Source organism: Perognathus longimembris, chromosome 11 (genome assembly GCF_023159225.1).
Source record: "Perognathus longimembris pacificus isolate PPM17 chromosome 11, ASM2315922v1, whole genome shotgun sequence".
Lineage (NCBI taxonomy): Eukaryota > Metazoa > Chordata > Mammalia > Rodentia > Heteromyidae > Perognathus > Perognathus longimembris.
In genome coordinates, this window is record NC_063171.1 from 68007014 (window position 1) to 68025357 (window position 18344).

General features: G+C 64.1%; 1 protein-coding gene across 1 annotated transcript in view; it reads right to left on the reverse strand.

The window, feature by feature from the left end:
- Window positions 1–16955, reverse strand: part of Coq8a (coenzyme Q8A) — a gene marked incomplete at its 5' end in the record, with an annotated part of 20836 nt that extends 3881 nt beyond the window's left edge. The window contains 4 exon segments of the mRNA XM_048358263.1: window positions 5127–5193; window positions 5381–5785; window positions 7451–7636; window positions 16899–16955. Coding sequence (XP_048214220.1) covers window positions 5127–5193; window positions 5381–5785; window positions 7451–7636; window positions 16899–16955 — 715 coding nt within the window.
- Window positions 16956–18344: the final 1389 nt, after the last annotated feature.

The window sequence follows — 18344 nt, forward strand, 5'->3', positions numbered from 1 at the left end:
CCCGGCTCAGGACCTGGCGGGGCCCAACCACAGGGCCAAGCCCAGGCTTCCTGCACGACAGGCTGGGTGGCACACGCACACACGCACACGCACACACACACAGCCATGGACACACGGCCCTCGTCAGCAACACAGCTGCCGAGGCAGCGCACACAGAATGGCCGCGCCTGGGCCAGCGCCATGAAGGCCGCCAGGCTCAGGTGACAGCTCAGGGCTCTGCAGACCCGGGGTGCTCCCCGCCTGCCCCGACCCAGGTGCTCCCCACCTGCCCCGACCCAGGTGCTCCCCGCCTGCCCCGACCCAGGTGCTCCCCGCCTGCCGCACTCCCCCAGCCCCGGCCCACGTGCTCTGCAGACCCGGGTGCCCCCCGCCAGCCCCGGACCCAGGTGCTCCCCGCCTGCCCCGACCCAGGTGCTCCCCACCTGCCACACTCCCCCAGCCCCAGCCCGCGTGCTCTGCAGACCCGGGGTGCTCCCCGCCTGCCCCGCCAGCCCCGGCCCGCGTGCTCTGCAGACCCGGGTGCCCCCCGCCAGCCCCGCCAGCCCACGTGCTCTGCAGACCCGGGTGCCCCCCCGCCAGCCCCGCCAGCCCCGCCAGCCACGTGCTCTGCAGACCCGGGTGCCCCCCGCCAGCCCCGCCAGCCCACGTGCTCTGCAGACCCGGGTGCCCCCCGCCAGCCCCGCCAGCCCACGTGCTCTGCAGACCTGGGTGCCCCCGCCAAGCCCCGCCAGCCCACGTGCTCTGCAGACCCGGGTGCCCCCCGCCAGCCCCGCCAGCCCCGGCCCGCGTGCTCTGCAGACCCGGGTGCCCCCCGCCTGCCCCGCCAGCCCCGGCCCGCGTGCTCTGCAGACCCGGGTGCCCCCGCCAGCCCCGCCAGCCCCACCAGCCCTCGGGGCTCCCGGCCACATCAGAAACTGGGTCAGCGGAGTTAGCCGTCGCCCATCATCTCGCAGGCTGTGCCCCTTTGTACTTGGGTGGCGTTAAAATAACGTTTAAAAAACAATAAAAAGTTGGCCGTGGTGGAGGTGTTCAACGTTCCTACCGGGCAAGATCTGAAAAGGAACCGCAGCCCCGCGGGCAGGAAGGGGGGTAGAGCTGGGCACTGGCTGGCACCTCCCCCGCCCAGCCCCTCCCCCTCCCCCCCTCCCCCCCGCTGGCACCTCGCCCGCCCAGCCCCCCCTCCCCCCTCCCCCCCGCTGGCACCTCCCCCGCCCAGCCCCTCCCCCCTCCCCCCCTCCCCCCCCGCTGGCACCTCGCCCGCCCAGCCCCTCCCCCTCCCCCCCTCCCCCCCCCCGCTGGCACCTCCCCCGCCCCAGCCCCTCCCCCTCCCCCCTCCCCCCCGCTGGCACCTCGCCCGCCCAGCCCCTCCCCCTCCCCCTCCCCCCCCCCCCCCCCCCGCTGGCACCTCCCCCGCCCAGCCCCCAGCGCCGCCAGCCTCCAGCCTCCGGCGTGGCGCGGGGCAGCTGCCAGCCCCGGCCCCGTCCCCACCCTCGGGACGCCCAATGGAGTCTCCGGAGCTATTTTTAAAGCAAAGCACATTTCTGAAACGAGGACTCCTTCACCTCTTTCCTTTTAAAAATAACAGGGCCGCCGTGCCGGCCTGGCTGCCCCGCAGCGCGATCCCAGCGCACGGGAGCGAGCGGGGCGAGAGCCGCTGGGGGGGGGGCCTGGGAGAGCCAGAGAAGGGGTAGCGCCGTCCAGGAAGAGAGGCACCCACCTGACTTACGGAGCCCTCTGTTTACCACCTTTATAATGAACAACTTTAAAATTAAACAAAAAAGCGGGTTCCGTCAGGCGCCCGCGGCTCCCGCGGAACCGCAGCCTCCCCAGATCCCGATCCGAAGCCCGCTCGGCCAGGAAAGCCCCCCCGCCCCCCCGGGTCCCCCGCTCGGGCCCCACAGCGCCGCCCCCGCAGCGCGATCGCTCGGCCAGGAAAGCCCCCCCCCCCCCCGGGGGCCCCGCTCGGGCCGCGCAGCGCCGGCGGGGGGAAAACGCCGAGACAGCACGGAGGCCCCGAGCTCAGGCCCCGGGACCGGCACGCACACGCGCGTGCACACACGGGCACGCACGCACCCCTCCAAAGGGTCCAATCCCAGCCCCCGCGCAGCCCCCGCCCTCCAGCCGCGGACGAGCTCGCCTCCCGCCACCCTCCTTCCAAACGCCCCGCGCACGGCCTCCCCGCGCACGGTCTCCCCACGCACGGCCTCCCCACGCGCGGCCTCCGTGCCTCACCGCGGCTCCCTACTCCCCCCCAAGGCCGCCCTAAGCCCAGCCGTGCAAGGTCCCAGCAACCCAGACCTGCCTGCCGGAAGACATCCAGTCACAGGTTCAAGCCCTGGGCAGGAGGAATAAAAAGCAATCACACCCCACCCTTCACAGTCCAAATACTGGACACAAAAAAATCCTAAAAGTAGCCAAACAAAAGAAATAAAACAGGCCTGGGCATGTGGCTTAGCAGTACAGCGCTTGCCTCGCATGCAGGAAGCCCCGGGTTCGATTCCCCAGCACCACATACACAGAAAAGGCCAGAAGTGACGCTGTGGCTCAGGTGGCAGAGTGCTAGCCTTGAGCAAGAAGAAGCAGGGACAGTGCTCAGGCCTGAGTCCAAGGCCCAGGACTGGCAAAAAAAAATAATAAACAAAAGACAACAACAACAAAAGAAATAAAACAGCTATGTTTTCCACAGACACAGAATCTCATTTAAGGACCCAAAGGGAGTAAGTACTTCCCAACCTCGAGTACTACAGCCAGCACAAACACCAGCTGAAACAGTAAATATAAAGACATTTTTACACAGAAACTGAAAGAACGAGTAGTAGACTGCAACAGGGGTAGGGCGTTCTTTTGAGGAGAGGAGAATTATACCAAGCTTACTTACGAAAATGCAAGAAAAAGTATGAAAGGATGATACATGGGTAGAGCTAAATTCATACAAGCTACTCAAAGGGTCAGCTTGGCCAGCCATCGAGCACGTGCTGAGGACAGGGGAGGGGAGATAAATATCCTAACTTTATAAAACAGAAACGATATGCAATCTACAGTAACGGCATAAACAAGAGGAACAGGATGTTTTCTAGACACTCGTGTTACTGGGGACTTGGGTAGCTAAACGCACAGTCCACTGTAGTAATTGAAGGGTGCACACTGTGAGCTCAGGAGGGACCACAAGGATGGCAGGGGCGTCTAAAACGCAAACACTAACGGGGAAACGGAGGACTGGGGGAAAGCCTTTGATTGACTTAGAAGATCGGGGGGGGGGAATCTAACAGACGCCCCATCTAGTGAATAAAAACAGATGGTAGACAGCAATCCCCAAATAAAAGCAGGAATTCTTGATTAAATATTCCCATTATAAGTCTAAGATGGTCAGTCTACACTTAAAACACAGAAATGTATATATCCTGCTTACAGAAGATATAAAGGTGAAAGGAAGAGACAGCATACTAAGCACAGAAACCATGCTGCCACGTCGCTGTATCACTGACGTGCGCATGCGTTAAAGAAAGGCACGGCAACGCAGAAGCCTCAATCCTCACGAGTGGGGAAGGGTTCGAGACCTGCAGGTGACTAGCAGCCTAGCTCAGCCGCACACAGAACACAGACCAGCAGTGTGACAGCAGGCGAATCCACGTTGTCCACAGTGGACGGAAGCTGCCCGGGAAGTTCACTGCAGACCAGCCACTGTGGGCCATCAGCCCCCCCTCCCATGATGTGGCTGTGTCACTGTGGCCGTCAGCCCCCCCCCCCGTGAGGTGGCCGTGTCACTATACGCCCGTCAGCCCCCCCTCCCGTGAGGTGGCTGTGTCACTATGAGCCCGTCAGCCCCCCCTCCCGTGAGGTGGCCGTGTCACTATGCACCTGTCAGCCCCCCCCCGTGAGGTGGCCGTGTCACTGTGGCCGTCAGCCCTCCTCCCGTGAGGTGGCCATGCCGCTGTGGCCGTCAGCCCCCCCCCCGTGAGGTGGCCGTGTCACTATGCGCCCGTCAGCCCCCCCCCCGTGATGTGGCCGTGTCACTATGCGCCCGTCAGCACCCCCCCCGTGACGTGGCCGTCTTGCGTGTCCTGTCGCGGCGGAGGAAGCCGACTGGCACACTGGCTTCTCAAGTAGAGGCCTGAGCACACGCGTGGCCCAGGCCACGGCGACACCGGGCGAGGCCGGCACCGGACAGCAGGCCTTCCGCCCGGGCACACGCCGCCACACGGTCCCGCACAGCCCGGCCCGAGCCTGCGTCCCCGGGGCGCTCCGCGGGAACGCACCGCGCACGGGGCACAGCCTCCCCCCCCCCCCCGGGGGCACCACGGGGAACGCACCGCGCACGGGGCGCAGCCTCCCCCCCCCCCCGGCCGGGCACCACGGGAACGCACCGCGCACGGGGCGCAGCCTCCCCCCCCCCCCCGGCCGGGCACCACGGGAACGCACCGCGCACGGGGCGCAGCCTCTCCCCCACGGGGCGCCACGGGAACGCACCGCGCACGGGGCGCAGCCTCCCCCCCCCCCCCCGGCCGGGCACCACGGGAACGCACCGCGCACGGGGCACAGCCTCCCCCCCCCCCCCCGGCCGGGCACCACGGGAACGCACCGCGCACGGGGCGCAGCCTCCCCCCCCCCCCCCCCCGGGCGCCACGGGAACGCACCGCGCACGGGGCGCAGCCTCCCCCCCCCCCCCGGCCGGGCACCACGGGAACGCACCGCGCACGGGGCGCAGCCTCCCCCCCCCCCGGCCGGGCACCACGGGAACGCACCGCGCACGGGGCGCAGCCTCCCCCCCACGGGGCGCCACGGGAACGCACCGCGCACGGGGCGCAGCCTCCCCCCCCCCGCCCCCCGCCGGGCACCACGGCGGCCCCCACCCCGGCCTGAGGACGCCGTGCGGTGCTGCAGGCGCCGGCGCGGGGGAGGGCAGCAGGTGCACCCCAGGTGCGTGGTAGCCCCGGGGCAGACCGCACGGCGTCCAGAGGGCGCGGCGGCTCGACTCCCGGGGACGGGGGCAGGGGGGGCATCAGAGGGGCCGGAGTCAGCCACGGAGCAGCGAATGCCAGGGCAGCCGCCAGGGCGGGCCGTCCCCCCTCCGTCTCGAGGCGGAGGGGCCCCGCCGCTGGCCAGGCAGGCAGGAGGGGCCCCCTCACCTCCAAAGTTGGCCAGCCGCCCAATCCGTGTCACTGGCACCTTGCGCTCGCGAGCCCGCTCACTGAGCTGGAGGGGGAAGAGACAGACCTGTGGGACGGGCCACGGGGGACGGCGGCCTGCGCCTCACCCCCAGCCTCCCTCCCCGCCAGAGGCCGCGGGCTCCTAGACAGCCCCTGCCCTCAGCACCCAGAAAACGCCCCCAAGCGGCCACCCCACGAGGGGCACCACCGGGCCCCGGGGTCTGGAGACCTACCACCTGCGTGTGCGGCTTGCGCTCGGGGCGAGCCTTGGCCTGCCGGGCCTTCTCGATGTCCTCGGCCGTGAGGCCCCCCACGGGAGACTGGTCCTGGTGGAAGAACCTTCGCCGGACACCAGCGGCCAAGAAGAAGTCTCTAGGGTCCGCAAACAGCCTCCCGTGGGCCCCGCTGCCCGGGGAGGCGGCCCGGCCCGCCTCCCAGAGGAGCCCCCCGGCGGCATAGGCCGGAGCGGGGCCCCGGCCTGGGGCGCGGCCCGGGGGCGGAGCCGGCGCCTGGTCCCCGGCAGCCGCTGCAGAGAAGTCCGCCGAGGCTCCGGTCGCCTGTGGCCCTGCGAACGGCAGCTCCGCTTCCAGGTCGTCGAAGCCCTCGGGGGTGTAAGCGTCTTCACGCGTGGGCTGCCCCTGCAGAGCCAAGACCAGCGTGAGATGGGCAGGGGCAGCCCGAGCTGCCCCCTGCGGTGCCGGCCTCCCCGCCCATCGCCCTCCCTGTCCCCCACAAGGCCCGGGCGCCAGGAGCCGGCCCGGGCCCAGCCGCTTCTGCCAGGCTCCGCGGTGTGGCCTGGGCAGGCGGCTCCACACACGGCCCCGACGACTGCCCTTCCCAGGAAGCTGGCCCCCCACCCGGAAAGCGTGGCCAGGCAGGGCTCCTGGGCCCTGGGGCAGGCCAGCCCTGGGGGTCACGGACGGACTCGCCACGGACCCGGCTCCACAGGGAAGAGGCCCCTCCCAGGAGCCGCCCCCCCCCCCCTCAGCCCAGAGCACAGCCAGGGTTTCTTTACAAGTCACCCAGGGCTGACCTTAGCCCCAGGGTCTTGCGACTTCCAAACTTGCAATGACCTTGAATGAGCTCCTAACCCTGCTACTTCCTCACCTAAAAATAGGGTTCCCTCGGCCACAGAGTGACACGGGGTCACAGACAAGGCCAAGGCAACTACCAGTGGAGGCTATAAATAAACAGCACACGTTCTGAAGGCAGGCCAGTGGCCTGAGGGCCCGGTGGGAGGGAAATGGACGGGACACCAGGAGGAGCCGAGGACCAGCACCCCGCCCAGGCGGGAGGAGGCTGTGACTCTCCTCCCGCAAGCCACCAATGGCTGAAGGCGCCAGCCAGCCAGGGCGGAGCCTCCCACATGGCGAGGGAGGCTCTGCACCAAGCCCTCTGGGTCAGGAGCCCGGGACGGCCGCCCCGGGGGGAACGCCGCCTGTGGAGAGGACCGGGCCCTGGGGTGTCCAGATCTCTGGCAGGCCGGGGGGGGGCGGGCAGTGAGCCTCGGCTCCTGGTCCTGTGGAGGGGGCCGCTAGCAGGCCGCCTCACCGGGCTCGAGGGCATGCTAACCTGGGTGTTCCACAGACACAATGCCCAGCAGAAAGGCCATGGCTCCTCTCCACAGAAAGCACAGCCAGGACGGCCAGGGCACAGGGCAGAGCACGGCGGCGGCGGCGGCAAGGACTCGCGCCTAGCATTTAGAAATCGCCCTTCTTCCAGCAAACTGTTTAACCTCAATTTCCTCCTCCGCCTCATCCCAGGACAGAGCAAAGGACCTCACAGTCTAGGGGGGGAGCGCCATGGCCGCACGGAACCTCCTCCCAGGACAGAGCAAAGGACCTCACAGTCTAGGGGGGGAGCGCCATGGCCGCACGGAACCTCCTCCCAGGACAGAGCAAAGGACCTCACAGTCTAGGGGGGGAGCGCCATGGCCGCACGGAACCTCCTCCCAGGACAGAGCAAAGGACCTCACAGTCTAGGGGGGGAGCGCCATCGCCGCACGGCACCTCCTCCCGCTGGGGACACTGATTAGAGAGGCCTGGAGATCTTGACAGGTGCGGAGAGACACGCGACCTTTGTCCTAAGGCTGGAGAAATGAGCCCCCGTTTCTGCTCCTCGTGGAGTCCTGTTACAGCAGGACGCCCCGCAGAGGCCCTGCCTTGCCCCAGGACAGCGGGACAGGCTCGTCACTGGGCCAAGGTGTCTGTTTGGGTTCAGGCCCCAGCTCTCACGGAGAGCTCCCGACCCGGCCCCCTTTCCACGGGTGCCCTTACACCCTCCGCTACGACGAGCCTTCTTACCTGCACCTGCCCGAAGACCACGCCGACCTGCTCGACGGCAGTGGCCTGCAGGGAGCGGACCGCCACGAGGAGCTCCCCACTGAGACCCAGGTGCTGCAGGTGGGTGTCCAGCACGGCCTGGGTCAGCTTGGCAAGGCCTTTGGCCACCATGATGGCATCTCCCAACATGGCAGCCTTCCTTCCGGGCTGGAAGAGAGAAAGCATGTCAGGGCTCACCCTCTGACCCATCGGCTCCGCGCCACGCCCTGGGCAGATGGTAAACGGTGGCTGTGTTTCTCCACTGATCAAAGCGTGGGACTATCTGTCCCCTCCCAACCACTCCAGCTCTGCCTGCAAGGCTCGGACGGGCATGCAGGTGGAGGAAGCGAACGGGTGCCTGCGTCCAGGGCCAGCCCACCTGAACCTCCTCTGCCAAGCCAATGCCTCCGTGCTGAGGCTCAGACGCACCGGGCAGGCAGCCCCAGAGCTGGGGCTGTGGGAAGGAGGGCGTCAAGGGGCTCCGTGGGCCTTCGCTGGCCCTGGCCTGTGCCTCTCTCCTGGTGCAGCAGAAGCATTCTCCGTGCCGGTCAAGGTCACAGGCCCTGTACACAGCAGAGGCAGGGCCGTCTGGCTGGTCATTAACTACTCGTTAGTTACTCCTGGCCAGCTGGGCTACATCATAGTCACACCTCCTAACTCACAGGGCCATGCTCCCAGCCCAACTCACGAGGACCAGGCCCTACTCGGCACAAATGACCATACCCCTTCCAACGTAAGCCAGAGAAGTTTGGAGAAGAGGGGGAAGGGGGCTGATGGGGCCCCCCAGGAGATCCCATGTCACCCCCCAGCCTCTGCTCTGAGCTCCGGTCATCGATGGCAATAAGCAAGGCTGAGCTCCACAGAGCAAACGCCCAGAACTGAAAAGGGAGCCCACCACCTGAGCTCAAGGCGTCCAGCGTCAGTCTCCAGATGGCAGTCCCCAGCTCTGTCCTGCCTCCGTCACACACAGAAAGCCCGGGGTGGAAGGATGGCAGGGACCCTCTAGACCTGCCTTGGGCGAGCAGGAAAGGAGCAGCAGGGAGAGGAGGAGATGGTAGAGCGAGGGGCTCGGCACACACCCGGGCAGGACTCCTGCCGGGGGTCCCCGGGCCGTCCACGCAGGACAGGTCCCGGAACAGACCTGCCTCTGGCTCCCGGGAAGCCAGTCCGGCCAGTCACAGGGAGAGGCGGCTCCCGTGGGCCACACAAGCCCTGACGCTTCCAAACCCTTGCCACACCCGTCTGAAGTCAAACCTTCCACGGAACCTGTGCCCGGGACCTCCCTGATCAGACTCTGTTCTCAAGCTTAAAATTCATTCCTGAGCTTCTCATCTAAGTCACCTAGCCACACGGGAAAGCGGGGGGGGGGGGGGGGAGCTTTTAGGCAAGTCGGCCCACTGCGGCCCACTGACCCCGGCACAGCCAGTTCAATTTTTTCAGATCCGGTGCAGCATCGTGAGACCGCTGGGCCACGAGAACCCGCAGGACCACTGCAGCTGCGAGCACGGGGCCACGCCGGCTCGAGGGCCCGCGTGACAGGACACCCACCACCCACACGCCTCACCAGAGTGTGACAAAGCACGCGAACTCCCCGTGTCTGGGCACTGTAACAAGCACATCCCCCCGTACTTCCCTAACAGTCTCAAAGTGGCAATTGGGTCACCTAATGACAGGTGCAAAAGGAAGCAGTTACGTGTCTCTCCCGGTCCCACGTGCCCAAGGAACCCTGGGGTGGCAAGCCCCACCCCGGCACTGGCCACGCACAGCCTCTGTGGGAGAGGGCTCCTAAACACCGTGAGCCAAAACCTGTTTTTCTCCCCACGGACAGATGCTATTGACAAACATAATCTGCTACTTGTGAGCAGACTGACAAATGGACTTCCAACTACCGCAGACAGCCCACACCCACACTTAGGGGTGCGTGTGCGCGCAGTGTGTGTGTACACGCGTGTGCACGCATGTCTCAGGACGCAGCGAGCCAGCTTCACGCCTTATGGACGCGGAGCGCGGGGTTCTGTGAGCGAGTGTCTGTCCTCCAGCAGCAGGGGGGAGGGAGGAGGCAACGACTGCCAGAAAGGAGGAAGCAACTTTTCAGAACTTTCCTCGCCTTCTTTAAAAAAAAAATAAAGAAAAGAAAAAAATCCTTAGCCCGTTGCCAGTGGATTACAAGCTCGAGCCTGTCATCCTAGAGATTTAGGAGGATGAGATCTAGAAGATCTTCACTCAAAGCCAGCCTGGGCAGAAAAATCCAAAGGCTCCATTGCCAAAAACGCAGGCTAGAGTGACTCAAGTGATAGGACACTAGCCAAGCAAGCACGCGGAGCAAGCTGGGAGCCAAGTTCCAACCCCAGAACCGGGGGCGGGGGGGGGGGGGGGGGGAGAGGAGGAAGTCCCAAAGGCTTCGCTCCTAACTCGCCACAGCTCCAAGGTGACCCAAAACCCAACCATTTTGAGTTATTTCTGCAAATATCCTCAAGAAACACTCAGCTACATCAGGGAGTGTAGTCATCGTAATTTTAAGTGGGCAATGTTAAAAGACACCCCCCCCAAAAAAAAAACCAACCCACAAATCCTCACTGTGTGCTGGTGCTGGAGCTTGACCTCGGGGCCTCAAGTCTTGCTCAGCTGGTGCAGAGGGCAGGCTGGCGCTCTGCCTCCAATTCAGGCGTTTGGCCGGTGAACTGGAGATGAGAATTCCTCGGCTTTGTCTGCGGGGCTGCTGGGATCCTCAGGTCTCAGCCCGCTGAGTGGCTAGGATTGCAGACCTGAGCCATGGGCACATGCCCAACACAAACAACCGAGTCCTGCCAGCACCGTGCTAGTGGCCCCAGCGGGGACTAAGCCGCACCCCGCTGTGAAACATCCAGCTGGCTCCACAACTCTGCTCTCCTCTGAAGAGAAGCTGAAAAGGACAGTGATCACACCACCACACAGGGCGACAGCTCGCTGTGCCGCCAGCTCCGCACCATGCCAGGAGCAAGCCACGCTGTCCTGCTCAGCAGGGCGGGCCCCGGCCGGGGCCACCCAGACAAGGGGCACTGACACCAGGACCAGGGACCACGCGGGGGGGGGGGGGGAGGGAGGGGGGGACCTGGGTGCCCTGTGCTCAGAGCCTGGCCTGGCCTCACCCTCACCACCCGCTGGCAGGGCTCTGCAGGGCCCTACCGTGCTGAAAAGTAAATAAAGCTATTCCTCACCCCGGGGACAGATTGAGAAAACAGCCAGGGCAGCGCAGAGGCCAAACAAAGTCAAGTCTCCCCACGGGGCAATGTATTCCTGCAGACCTTGACCCTCTCACCTTCACGCTGACCTTCAGCTTTCCTCGGCCGTGCTGGACATTACTGTGGGCACAAGACTTTTGAATCCAGAGTCCAGAGCTGAACCACCCCCAAGGCTACCAACCTGGCCAGTACAGTAAGCCAACAGGAAGTGTGTTGTTCAAATAAAACCGGCACTCCAGCAGGCCTGAGGCCCTCACGTGGCCACTCAGGTGCGGTGTGAGCAAGGCGCTCTTGATGGCGGGCACAGCTCCTGGCAGAGGCCAGGGTGTCCGCGGAAGACCACGGGCAGTGGAGAGCCCCACACGGGGCCCCCTTGGCCCAGGGGCGAGGCTGCTCCCGGGAGCCCCCCGGGCTGCCTGCCTCACCCACGCAGAGATGCCACCATGAGCCCACACAGGTAGACAGCCACTTCCGTGGGGGGCCCAGATCCTGCCTGGGAAGGAAAGGAGTTCCTGGACTTCACGGTTCCTTGAAACTGGTTCCAGGCTTTTTCTGGGAACTGTCCACCAACCACACACTTCTCTACCACAGACTAGAACACACTGAGCAGCGGCACAGGGGCACTGTCCCCCAGCGAATCCAACCAGCCCTCCACATGTTTACATTGGGTAAGAATTACAACCAGCACACAATGGTGTGACTTGCTTCTACTGAGGGTTTGGCAGGTGTGTGCTCAGTAAAACACACACATTATCTCACCCGTGCTCACACTGCAGCGGAGGGAAAGAGGCACACAGAGTCGACAGGCTCCGGCTGCCCGCCATCCAAGCTGCTCAGAAGGCTGAGGTTCAGGGGGTCACAGGCAAGGCCAGCCGCAGCAGAGAAGCCTCACGGAACCCCATCTCCAAAACAAACAGCAAAAAGCAAGGCTGGAGCTGTGGTTCAAGTGGTATATGTAGTGCCGGAGAGCAAGCAAGCTGCGAGCCAGGGCAAGGCTCTGAGTTCAAGACCCACAACCATAAAAAGAGAGGACACTAAGAGAAGAAAAAGACTGCTACCCAAAGTCACGGCTTTCAAGGTGAGCTGGGCACCAGTGGCTCTCAGGAGGCTGAGATCTGAGGATGGTGGTTTGAAGCCAGCCTGGGCAGGAAAGTCTGAGATTCGTATCTCCAATTAATCACCAGAAAACCAGAAGTGGCGCTGTGGCCCCAAGTGGCAGAGCGCTCTCACCTTGAGCGAAAGAGCTCAGGGACAGCACACAGGCCCCGAGGTCAAGCCCCAGGATTAGGAAAAAGCAGCCGCCGCAGCGGAATCCACCACAGCTCAGGAGTGAGGCAACCTGCCCGACAGTACCACGCGGAGGGAAGGGCTCGGAGAGCCGAGGCCGCAGCCACGGCTCCCCAAGAGCAGGTTCCCATGGTCTCAGGATTCCCCGGGTGCCTGGCTGCGGGGCAGCGGGCAGCAGCGGATGACGAGGCTGAGGCTGCCCACAACCCGCACAGCCAGCTCCGAGGCAGGGCGGATCGTCCCAAGGACCCCTCTGCTGCTGGGCAGACCCAACACAACACAGACGGGATTTCTAAACGCCACCCAGACCCGCGCAGGGCCCAAAACAGCTGCATTTTCACAATTCCCCTCAGGACGTCTGGTTTGGGAGGCGATGGCAGTGATGAGCCGAGACCTCTGGAGTTGGAGGCACACAGGCGCGGTGGGGCCGACACAAACACCCCGTTATAACTAATACAGTGCACCACAGCTACTCGGAAAGCAGGCGAGATGTGGTAGCTAACGGCAGCAGGGTGAGCCGGGTCTGACTGGCATCTCGGGAAGGTGCGGGGTGTTTGCTGAAGCAGAGTGGGGTCACAGCTGCCTGGGGCTGCCGGCGTCCAAGCTCCCAACCTCCTCTGAGCCAGGCCAGTGCAGATCCTCAAGTGGGGAGGTGATCCCGGGCCTGGGCTAAGGCAGGACAGTCCCCAGCCCAGCAGGGCCCAGGCCACCAGGGCCTCTAACGCCTGAGCAGCACACAGAAGGCCCTGAGGGCCGCCGGGGAGGCCAACCGTGAGGCCGGGTCTCCAGACCCAGGTCCGCTACCCACCACGCATGGCCTCGAGCACGCCTGTCCCTCCTCAGGCCTAGTGGCCCACTTTCTCTGACATGACCCCAGGCAGCTGACCTAGATGACCTCTATTCCATTCCCAGCAACCAGGGGAGGGCTGGCCACCTCCAGGGCACACAGGCTGCTGAGGAAAATTAGGATTTAGCAGGATCTGAAAGAATAAGGTGCAGGAGTTTGCTAAGAGCCTTTCTGGATATTCTACAGTGGCAGGGCCTGGGGTGCAGACACCCAGGCAGAGCAGGAAGCCCAAGGACTCATTCAGAAGGCACCTCCGGAGATTTCCAGTGGGTGAGATAGCCAGAAAGGGTAAACACCAGGAAAGACCCGGCTGCCCTTCTGCACATACACGTGTACAGTGCACGCCTATACAGACCTCAGACCTCGTTCCTATCAGAAACAGCCAGCTCCTCCGAGACTGGCTGGAGCAGGGCAGGGAGGGGACCTAGTTGAGGCCACCCCATCATTCCCACATTAAGCACAGAGGCAATGAGTCCCCTCTAATACTACCCCCCATCTCAGAGCCTTCTTCTACTGTTCCTCCTTTACCCCCGCCCATTTTTTCTAGCCCACACTGCCCTACCACTCCCCTTCCTCCCTCTTCTGGGCCTCAGCTCCCTCCTCCACCTGTTCCACGGGGGAAGGCGTGGACAGGGGGAGTGGGGAGTGAGCCAGTCCTGGGCCCTCTGTCCTGTCTCCCACCCAGTGCAGCCTCTGGGCTGCTTCTGCTGCTCTACCAGCTGCCCGGGGAGGCCTCTCCATCCTCAGCTCTGGCAGACTCTCCTAACTAAAGCCATTTCTAGATGAACCAAGTTAGACACAAAGCCACTAACGCTTCCAAGCAACAACACGCAGAAGTCTGCAGGGTGAGGGAAATGGTCTTCGTTCTGATGGCAAGGGAGTGGCTCGGTCACCCCTCGGTCAGCTGTGCAGAGCTGCACAGGAAAAGGGGTGTCAACTGCATGGAGACTGGATGGAGAAACACTCCCACAGGCCCTCAGCTCCATCACCATCTTTCCCCGGATCAGCTCTGCACCCTCTCTTCTCAGTAATGACACCCACCTCATCCCCGCTCTCCCTCCAACTAGAAATCGCACCCCTATAGCCAACAGGTCTAGAAATTCTACCTGTACGTATTCGCTTATCTCTGTGCTCCAAGTTCTGTGTGCTCCCCCCACAACCCAGCCACCCGCCACTTCCAGGGACTCAGACCCTTCCTTCTCACAAGCCACCCCTCCCACGAGGGCAATTCCCGGAGGAACAGTACCCGAGCTTTCCTCCCAGTCCCCCGTTGCACTGGCTCTCCACAGTTGCTCCTGTTGTTTAGCAGGAATGCCAGTACTGTTTCCAGTTGTCATCAAGACAACACTCTACCTAAATATCCCTGTCTAATTTTGCACACAGCTCTTGTTTCAAGCAACAAAGATAATGACTCAGTGTTCAGGGCTCTTGATGGAAAATTATCCTGCCAAGTTCGGCTTACCAGTCAGACTCCTCCAAATGACTCTTGGGGAAAGGAGAAGTGCTGTCCTTCCTGATCTTTTTCCATAGGCATAAAGGGTCCCCAAGGACCTCCAACTGGCCAAGGAATGTCACAAGAATCCTGATACATCCCAAAGGATCAATAAGAACAGAAACTCTAACAAGGACTCAGGATGATATTTTCTTGCCTTGGGCAACAATCACTTTCATTTTTAAAGTATTCTATTAGTACGTGTTAATTGTATAACATGGGCAATTTCACTGTGATACTTTGATTATATCCACTCCTACTATTTTCTTCTCTCTCACTCCCCTTGTTGTACTGTAACGTTCTGGTGACTCTTTGCAGGGGTTGGGGACTGGTGTATGAACTCAAGGCTTTGCACTTGCTAGGCAGGCACACTACTTGAGTAGTGACCTACCTCCAGCCCTTTTTCATTCTGTTCTATCTGAGATAGAGTCTCACTCGTCACTCAAGGGGCCTAAACCAAAACCTTCCTGTCTATGCTTCCATAGAGCTGGGGTGGCAAATGGGCCCCACTGCACCCAGCTATTGGTTGAGATGGGTCTCATGAACTTTCTTTCCCGGCCTAGCTTCAAACTATGATCCTATCTTTGTCTCCCAAGTAGCTGAGATTACAGGCATGAGTTCCCAGTGCATGGCTCTCCAGCAGCTTTTTGTTTGTTTTTATGCCAGTCCTGAGACTTAAACTTAAGAAGTAGGGGCTGTCCCTGAGGAACAAGGCTCAGGGACAGCATTCAACCATTCAAGCCACAAGTCTACTTTTGGCTTTTTGATGGCTGTCCAGCTGGCTTCTATGATCCTCAGATCTCAACCTCCTGAGTAGCTGGGATTACAGGTGTGGGCCACCAGTGCTGGCCTCCTATAATTTTTTAAATGGATTTTTCACTATGACCTCTCATCCATGCATACTCCTATTCTCCCCAGTAATCTCCCTATGATCACTGGCTCTACTGGCCCCCAGTGTCTCTGTATGCCCATAACCTTGGGATTCAATTCTGGATCACTAAAGGCAAAACACGGGCTCAAGTCAATCATCTTTCTCTGCACAAGAAAATAGGAGCTCTCTTCTTATACTGGTGCTTTATCAATATAAAAGAAGGCTACAAGCTGGGCACTGGTGGCTCTTGCTCATAATCCTAGCCTCTCAAAAGGCTGAGATCTGAGCATCACAGTTCAAACCCAGCCCAGGCAGGAAACTCTAGGAGACTCTTCTCTCTCATTAAACACCAGAAAACCAGAATTGGCGCTGCTGGCGTGCGATGGCTCGGGTTAGGGTCACCTGGGTGCCCCAGGGGGCATTTGGCAATGTCTGCACACATTTCTCCCCACTGGTGGGAGACCTGGGAGGAACCTGTCCATCAGACGCACGCCAGGGCTTGGACCGCGCACAGGGCAGGCCCTGCCACACGGAAGCACGGACCCGAGGCGTCCGCGGGCGATTTCGCTCTGGCACGGAGGGGAAGTTGCGGGCGGCCTGCAGCACTTTTCCCGGGGTCTGCCGGGGCTGTTGTGTGCGGTTTCCCGCGCTGCCCCTCGGGCAGACTCGCTCCGTGGGCCCCGGCGCCCCGCGGCCCGCCACCGGCAGCCGCCACCTGCAGCAGGACCGGGCAGGCGGCGCCCGGCACGGCGGGCCCCCGGCAGGAGGGGCGGGCAGCGCCGGTGCGGGGGCTCGGCAGCCGGGCCCACCGGCGCCTCGGAGCGGGTCAGAGGACCCGGGCCAGGCCCGGCGCTGGGGGACACGGGGCCCCGGGAAAAGGGACGAAGGCAGGGCCAGGACTCCGCACCACCGGCGCGCTCCGACCCCACAGGGCAACCCGACAGCGACCCGGGCCGCCGAGGCCCAGGCCCGGAGCCGCCCGAGCCCGGAGCAGCTGCAGCCGGAGCCCCGGAGCCAGAGCAGCCGGAGCCCGGAGCCGCCGGGGCCCGGAGCCGCCGAGGCCGGAGCAGCCGGAGCCCGGAGCAGCCGGAGCCCGGAGCCGCCGGGGCCCGGAGCCGCTGCAGCCCGGAGCCCCCGGAGCCCAGAGCAGCGGAGCCCGGAGCAGCCGGAGCCCGGAGCCGCCGGGGCCCGGAGCCGCTGCAGCCCGGAGCCCCCCGGAGCCCAGAGCAGCCGGAGCCCGGAGCAGCCGGAGCCCGGAGCCGCCGAGGCCCGGAGCAGCTGCAGCCCGGAGCCCCCGGAGCCAGAGCAGCCGGAGCCCGGAGCCCAGAGCAGCCGGAGCCCGGAGCCGCCGGGGCCCGGAGCCGCCGAGGCCCGGAGCAGCTGCAGCCCGGAGCCCCGGAGCCCAGAGCAGCCGGAGCCGGAGCCCAGAGCAGCCGGAGCCCGGAGCCGCCGGGGCCGGAGCCGCCGAGGCCCGGAGCAGCTGCAGCCCGGAGCCCCCGGAGCCCGGAGCAGCCGGAGCCCGGAGCAGCCGGAGCCCGGAGCCGCCGGGGCCCGGAGCAGCCGAGCCCGAGCAGCCGGAGCCCGATGCCCCGCGAGCCGGAGGCCCCCGGAGCCCGGAGCAGCCGGAGCCCGGAGCCGCTGCAGCCCGGCCCGCAGCCAGCCCGGGAATGCCGGGCACCCCGCAGGACCCGCGGCCCCGCGGGCAGCCTTACCCCGCCGCAGAAGCGGGGAGTCCAGGTGGCCCTCGCGCCGCCCGCCGCGCGCGCTCCTCAGCCGCCGCGACACGAGCCGCGGCCTGTTTACCTCCTCGCCCGCGCTCGCACGCCCGCGCCGCTGGCTCCGCCCCCTGGGCCTCCCATTGGCTGCCGCGCCGCCCGAAGCCCCACGCTGGGGTAGCGTGCTCGGCTCGTGCGCACATCCCGCAGCCAATAGGAAGCGAGGGCCCAGCGACGACAGCCAATGGGAGGCCGCTCCGTCCCGCAGGCAGCTCCCGGATTGCCCTTCCCGGGGTTAGAAAACCGGCGACCTTGACCCACGCATGCGCACTGAGAACAGTCCCAACGACCTCGTGCCTGGCCGAGTGCGCCCCGGCTGAGGTTCACCTTCTGAGGGCGGGGGGGGGGGGGGGGGGGGGAGGAGAAGGGGGGGGAGCGGCGAGGGAGGAGGGGCCCCCTGCAGAGGAGCGCGGGGGAGCTGGAGCGCCCCAGCCCCTCAGCCCTTCCTCCCTCCCGGGCTGGGGCGCCCGGCCCCGGACCCTGACCCTGGGGCCCAGGCACTGCGCGCGGCCCTTTGCCAGGAAGCAGCCCGCGCTGCTGGTGGCCGGGCCGGGGCCGTGGACGGGGACAGGGCTGTGAATGGGGACAGGGCTGTGGACGGGGACAGGGCTGTGGCCATGGCTGTGGATGGGGCCATGGACAGGGCTGGGGCCATGGACGGGGACGTGGACGGGAACGTGGATGGAGCCGTGGATGGGGATGTGGCTGTGGACGGGGCCTTGGACGGGGACGGGGACAGGGCCATGGTGGGTTTCCTCGTCACAGCCCAGCAGGCCAGGGATGGAACCTCCAAAACTGAGCCCAGACCAAGGCCAGCTGCTTGGAAGCGGGTCATCTTGGGTAGGGGTGGAAGGCTGGGCCGCACCCTGGCCTCCCCACCGCCTCTGCACCTGCACACCCCCACCAGCTTGTCAGCCACAGGCTCCTTCTGCATCGTCGGGGGGTGTGCGTGTGCGTGTGTGTGTGTGTGTGCGTGTGAGACGCCTCCTTTCCTGTGGATGGTGTTGGGGGCTAACATTCTAGTGTGGGTGACTACGAAGTATCAAGAATATACAAAAACTTTGCTGCTGTACAGTTCCATTCTCCGTTCTTTGAGCTGTTATTGCCAGACCATCACATCTTACTCTTTACTGTGCCCCTTAGCCCTGGCTTATAATTTGGGTTCCTATATTTAAAAAAAAAAAAAAAACAGGAGAAAATAATTACAAACAAAAAGTACGGAGCCCGGAAGCAGTGTCCCCGGACTCTGAGTTCCCCGAGGCTGCACCCGAGCCTGGAGGGCAGTCCCCTGCTCTCGCCCGTGGACCCCGTGGACCCCGTGGACAGGGCGCCGCAGCTCGGGTCCTGCCCGGCCGGCCCGGCGTCTTCTGCCCTGCGTAGATG